Here is a 6,994-nt window from a genome sequence, read left to right as displayed (position 1 = left end):
TCAGACCTGGACGTTAGACCCAAGACCAAAGCCGACACGAGACAGGCCCATAAACATTTTATCGTCCCTATGGGTACTAGCACTAAAACGGAATGAAAGAGGAGAAATTGAGAGGCACAAAGCAAGACTGGCAATCAAGGGCTATCGACAAAAGTTTTGATTGGATTACTTGAAAACTTATTCTCCAGTCGTGCGAATCGAGTCAGTTCGACTAGTCCTGCTTCTAGCGTTGTTGTTAGGCCTGGACTGTCAGCAGATTTTGTGACAGCCTTCTTGAACGGTGTACTGCAAGGTGTCGAAATTTACATGGAGCAGCCCGAGGGCTACAGCGACGGAACTGGGAGGGTTTGCAAATTGTTGAAAGGCTTGTATGGCTTGAAGCAAGCCTCCCGGATCTGGAACAATACACGGCATACCCATTTAGCAGACATGGGGTTCAAGAAGTGCCCATTTGATGCTGGCGTGTACTACAAGATGGGAGATCACAATAAGATTTTCTTAACAGTGTACGTCGATGATATTGTGATCGCGGCAGATCCGAGAGACGCGAAGAAAGTGGTGGAAGTTCTTGGGAAGAAATTTAAGCTGAAGAATTTAGGCAGAGTGAAGCATCTACTTGGTATTGAAATTAATTATGTGTCCGGCAAGACTCTGTGTATATCTCAGACTGCATATATTGAGCGGGTGCTGAAGAAGTTTGGATTGGCTGATGCCAAATCAGTTCGCTCACCTCAAATGCACAATGAACCAACACTTCGTCTAGAGGCCAAAACTGATAAATGATCCGACATTACCATTTCGGGAAATCGTGGGCTCACTTCAGTATCTCGTTCACTGCACAAGGCCGGACTTGGGTAATGCAGTGCGAACATTGGGAAGGTATGGAGGTGCGTACACGAAGCAAAATTTTCGTCAAGCTCAACGCATATTGAGGTATCTGCGTGATACTAAATACATTGGATTGGTCTATCGCTACGAGGAGATCGGTCAGGACGGTGTGAGGCTTGACTCCTTTGCGGATGCTGACCACGCAGGTTGTCCGGAGACAAGCCGTTCGGTAAGCGGTTGGACTCTTCGTCTTAATGGCAATGTGTGGCACTGGCAGAGTAAGAAGCAGAGTACGGTAGCTGATGACACATGTGCGGCTGAACTAATTGCAGCGCACAAGTGCACGAAAGAGATTAAGTGGGCACAATTGATGTTGAAGGAATTGGGAATCGACCAGCGAGCCGTGGCTACGTTGTACTGAGATAACCAAAGTACGATCAAGGAAGTGAAAAACAATGGAAACTCACAAGAATAAAAACATTTGGCGAAAAAGACGCGTTCAATTGCCGAATGGGTAGATCGTGATCGATTGGAAATTGAATATGTTCCCTCAGCAAAGAACATCGCCGACATTTTTCGAAAGCTTTAGGGCCGTGTGTCTTTGAGCGTCTGCGTGACCAGCTCAACCTAGAAGATGTTCGCCATGTCGTACTGAGAACGCCGGAACCACCATGGACTATGATTGCGGATCAGACGTTGACATGAAGGAAGCATAGGTTTGCTGCGGCAACACGAATGAAACACGTTGAGCAACCAAAGTGAAGTGGGAGAGCGAGACGCTGAGTGCGTTCCGTGGTCACTCTGGTTACTACAACATGTTTGAAAGGTGAAGTTGGTTGAGCACCGACTAGTGTACTTGTTGAAGTAGGGAGTGGTGGTTGAGGTCTTTGACCATGATGCCCGTGGCTATGAGAGAATTAAGAGTGTTCTGCCGGATAAGACCTGCGGGTTCTGGGAACTGCTTCTGCATGCGAGCAGAATTCTTCTAAGGCTGCGACCGGTGTAGTCAAGAGTAGTCAACGGGGGTTTTGTGGCTCGAGGTGCTTTCCCCTACAACAACACTTAAACAACAATAACACAATCAGTTTTCTCTCGAATTGCACCCTTGTTTTACTACTCGATGCTCGGTCACGTGTGACCATCTCGCTACTACCTGTTCCACATAGACGAAGTGCTGCGAGTGCGACCGAGCATCTCACAGTAGCTGGTGACAGGCGCGCCGTAAGGGTAGCCGAGGCCCGGTACACCCACCCCAACGTTCGCACCGAGGCCCAGCACGTTGGCGCCGACGTTCACGCCGCCGTTGCCCAGACCGACGCCGACACTCGCGAGGCCAGGCACTCCGACACTGAAGCCGGAGCCGGAGCCGTGGTTAGCTCCGGATTGGATCATATACGGAATAGATCAGGTCTGTGAAACAAACATATGTTTTGCCGTGATCGGTTTTGAGGTCTGACATTGTAGTGACGAAAATTCACTGCTACTTACATTCGAGCTCATTCGGCAAGATGCGCCGGTCAGCATAGGAGGCGACACCAACCGCGAGCCCAGTGCCACCGCCAACCCATGGAGGTGCCGTTTCATTCCCCGATGGGGGAGACGCTACAGTCTCAGTCGCGTCACCAAACACTGCCTCAGCTCTCACGGCACTTCCTGAAGCCGGTGCTGCTCCACATGAACCACCAGGGGTCGCCGCTGTCGCACTACCGGAAGATGTCCCCGCAGCTCAAGCCGCGTCAGGAGGAGGTGCCGCCGCAGCTCGAGCTTCGCTACCAGAAGCCACCAGGACAGCCCAGCTCGCTCTATCCGGAGGTGTCGTTGCCAACGGCCCCACCGGCGGTGACCGCAAAGAGTTGACGACATGCTACTACCGTGGGTATAAAAACGTTCGAGCGTGGATTCCCTCAAGCAAGATTGCGTATCATTGCGGTAAGACCTCCCAAGGGCATGGTTTCAGTGCATGATCGAGTTCACCATCGTTGTCATGGGTTTTCTGCTGGCCGCCCACATACGTGCGGTGTGCCGTTGGAGGCCAGGCGTGTGATTAACGTCACCGAAGCACTGAAGCGCCAAGCTGATACGCTGGCGATCCTGCAAGTTGCTCTGCCCTCACGCCATATCGGATAGGCGTTACGCGAAGGTGCCAACGTCGTACGAGGGCTTTCTGAGCAGCAAGTCCTCCGTCGCGTGTATCGATCACGCAACTAACATTTCATCGGTAATGTACACGGGACATTAGAGACCCCTCCTCTTTCTGTATCACTGAATGAGACTTTGCCTTCGTTTCAGTTTCACTACATCACTAAGCAAAGCCGTGAGGCGTTTGGGGGTATTGTGCAAGAGCTTGACTCGAACAATACGGGATGGACTTGTGCAACGTCTTCAGGATGCGTAACGAGCTCATTGCGCGCACTAACAACCCATTAGAGTGCTTCAATATAGAGATCAATGGCCGCTTTCCGAAGCCCCGCCCCAGTATGACGACGTTTGTAAGTGTCATGAAGACACTCTCCGCTGAGTACGTTCGCCGACTTGCTGATGTCCCACGCGGTGCGCTCCCGGTGATAGGATTCAACTGCCTACACCTGTTGAAATACCACCAGACATCCAGGGCGACGACGACCCTGTTGTCGTCGAGCTTCCTTCTGTGGAAAGCTGTGATGATGAGGACGACACCGCGGGTGTCTTGCTGCAGATGGTGTGTTTGAGGTTTTCGAGTCCTCTGTTTTTGTCTTGACTATTACAACACGATTTACGTATCTTACCGACGACAGGGATATATAGATAGCGCGAATTTAACTATACAAACACAGCGAGCGAGTTCTGTTCCATCGTCTGATCGCACAGACAGCAATTCTATAATGGACCTACTTTGGCTCACTACTTTAGCTTACACGTGCGCCACGTGTATGATGAAGCGTTAGGTTTATCAAAATTTGAATTAATGATACATGACTCCACAAGCATAATATAAATCAAATAAAAACACCAAGTAGCTAAGTTAAGGTAAAATGAGAACTGTATTGCTTTTAAATTGATCTTCCTCCTCAATCTGCTAAAACTGTTTATCATCTATGAAAGGGGTTGGCAGCGGCTGGCTGTCACAGCCCCGTCAACATGCACGCCTCTGATTGGTAGAAAGATGCTGCATTCTACCAATAGGATCTTTGGGTAGGTGTGGATCACTCATTGTGGTGGTGTATCCATTGGTGTGACTTACACCAAGGTGAGGAAGTATCTGAAACTTTTATCAGATATTTTTCTGTTAAAACCATAAGTGACTATTGTCACGCACAAATGACAGTTGTCACGTATGACTTTTGTCATGCACAAGTGACTTTTGTCATGCACAAGTGACTATTGCCACTTGTGTGTGTAACCCCGTTACACCATCCCCCGTTAAGCTTAGACGTGTCGGTCTCGACACGTCAATTAATATTAACTGCTTGTCAATTGTTTGTGTTGGGGAGATCCGTGCTCATCCGCAATGAGAACGACCAAGTTGAAGACCGCCATTGCAACATAGGGTAAGCTCTCTGTTGCTGAGCACCATGCGCAGCAGCGCGAGGCGCGCCGCTACCACGGGGACAGACAATGCGGTGTCTGTGTACGATTCTTCGATGTCGACCGCGTCAGTGCGTCGCCATCTTTTAAACGAATTAGTGTTGCTTACCGTGATCGGGTAAGCAAGCGCCAAAGCACATCAAGTCCTTCTCGATGCGAGGCAAGTATTAGCAACTCCACGCTTTTGCGGTGGAGGCTGGTGTCAGTGCGCCGTGCGCACTATTCGTCCAGGTGGCGGTGCGTATTAGCAACCGCGACTTCAGCAGGTATGTTATATGTATACCTGAAAGCTGCAACGATCTCCGTGTTAATTATCTAGCACGTGAGCCGTCGGGCGTTGTAGATTACTACAGCGCTCGCACTACCATCTTGCTGGTAGTGCGTGCTGGGCTTCTTATTCCTTCACCATGTCCGGAACGTCTTCTATCAGGACGTTCCGTGGTTCCCATGTGTCGTGTTGGGGAGGAAACCCTCTCTAGCGACTGCGAAAACAATCCGGACCTCGGATCAACAATTCGCTGGACGATCCAGCGAATTTCTCCGCGTGCGTCTCGCAGCGGTGGCGGAGGTGGTGGAAACACGCCTCGAGTATGGCCAACGTAGTGTTGACCTTCATTTCGAGTCGCTCCACGACCGTTACCCGGTCGTGGAGTACCTTCAGAGCGCGGAGGTTGCCACTCTGTATCAGAACCATCCTACCCCGGCTGTGGCGGTCTCCCTGACCGCCTTGAACGTGCCGGTCGGGCTATAGGCCCGACTGTGTTAACTGCTCCAGCGCGTAGTCGCGCTGGAGAGGAGGGTTTCCCCTGCCAACTCTGTCTCTTCGGGTCAGACGAGCCACTTGGCTCGTGCTGGAGGTATGGCTTTAACCGCCCGACATAAAATTCGGGTGGAGCCGCATGCTATACGGTACGTCTAGCGTGTATGCGTTACCGTGGCGTGCCATCACCGTGAATGGCCCGATGAAGCGCGGAGCAAGCTTACTTGCTCCGAAATCCGAAACCGCATGTTTAGGCAGGTTTTGAGTAGCTAACAAAACCAATGAACCCACTTGAATTCATTTGTGTTGCCCCTGCTAACATTATCAGCATTCAGCTTCTGTCCATCCACATAAGCTGCAATCGCGTCCTGGACAAACCGAATTACGGCTTGTCTGCGATGGATGTCTGCGATGAAGTCTATCGCATCCGAGCTGAACGAGTTCAGCTCTCCGCAAGAGTTTCGGCCTCTGCGTGGTTCTTCGCGGTGTCTGCGCCCTGCGCAGACCCGTGGTCTTTGTTCCTTGTGGAGGCTGTACCCTGTACAAACTCGTTCTCCTTGTTCTGGGTGTCGTCGCCCTGCGCCGACCTGGCTGTATTATTGCTTGTTATTGGAGCTGACACTGTGCAAGTGTCAGCGGCTGCTGTGTTGCAGTCGCAGATCCCCCCACTTAAAGTGGGAGCCACCACTCCGAGTAAACTCGGTAGGCGTGGATGCCGCATGGCATTCCCGTAGAACGGTGTATGCCCGGTCGATGCATGCACTGGGTTGTTGATGGCGAATTCCGCCATCGACAAACACTCGCTCCAGTATTGGAACGAGTGAGCGTAGCTCTTCAACATATCGACGAGCACGCGATTCACGCGCTCAGTTTGACCGTCCGGCTGCGGATGATCCGCAGTCGACATTGAAAGTTGGCTCCCAAGTAGTGTAAACACTTCTTGCCACAGGTGCGCTGTGAAGCGCGGGTCTCTGTCCGACACGATGTCGGTCGGCATACCCTGGTGTTTGAACACCATGTCGACGAACAGACGGGCCGTCTGCTTCGCGGTCACCTCTGCCGACACCGCAGCAAGATGTACCATCTTGCTGAAGCGGTCGACGAAGACCACAACACCGGTATTCCCTCCGCTGTCCGGGGGAAGGCCAAAGATGAAGTCGAAAGAGATGGACTTCCAACACTCTGACGGAGTCGGTAGTGAGTGCAAAGGAGCCTGCGCGAATGGCACAGGCTTTACGCGTTGGCATACCTCGCAAGCACGGATGTATTTGCGCACCCTCTTATACTGGTGGTGCCAGTAGAAGTCGCGCGTGAGAAGGACGTATGTCTTCTCACGTCCGAGATGTCGCGCAGTCGGGGCATCATGATATTCGTACATGATCCTGAGTCGCAGGTCATGATCATTCGGTACGACAACGCGATCCGCGTTGTCGTCGACTGCGTTGTAAAGTAGCAGTCCTTCGTGCACACGAAAGCGGTGTGCACGCGCTCGAAGGTATTTGGGCAGCTTCTGACGAGCATTATCAGAAGGTGCTGTGCCATAGGCCATCAAACGCTTCGTGTCCGCGTTGTGCGCGTACGTGGCCTTCACGGCGTCCAACAGAGACGATGTGGGTTTGCTTGATCGCATGACGTCAATGGCATTGACGTCAGCTGCTTCTGCGTAGTCCGGCCGACGTGATAACGCGTCGGCCACCACATTCAATCTTCCGGGTTTGTATTCGACCCGGAAGTTATATTCTGCAAAGAATGAGAGCCATCTCGCCATTCTTTGTGATATGTGTGGTGACTTCACTGCAGTGCGCAGTGATGCATGGTCGGTGTAGACCACAAATAGTCTAC

The 6,994-nt window shown here is 51.6% G+C and overlaps 1 protein-coding gene across 1 annotated transcript; it reads left to right on the top strand.

Moving 5' to 3' along the window:
- Positions 1 to 2,394: 2,394 nt before the first annotated feature.
- Positions 2,395 to 2,685, top strand: IUM83_11914 (uncharacterized protein; the record flags this gene model as incomplete). The annotated part of the gene is made up of 1 exon (XM_067936506.1): positions 2,395 to 2,685. One exon carries the CDS (start codon positions 2,395 to 2,397, stop codon positions 2,683 to 2,685), a length of 291 nt encoding a protein of 96 aa, XP_067792152.1.
- Positions 2,686 to 6,994: the final 4,309 nt, after the last annotated feature.

The sequence above is a fragment of the Phytophthora cinnamomi genome, assembly GCF_018691715.1.
Source record: "Phytophthora cinnamomi strain GKB4 chromosome Unknown Contig37, whole genome shotgun sequence".
In the NCBI taxonomy this organism is placed as follows: Eukaryota; Oomycota; class Peronosporomycetes; order Peronosporales; family Peronosporaceae; genus Phytophthora; species Phytophthora cinnamomi.
The sequence above is the reverse complement of the archived record's forward strand: the minus strand, read 5'-3'. Positions and strand labels throughout refer to the sequence as shown.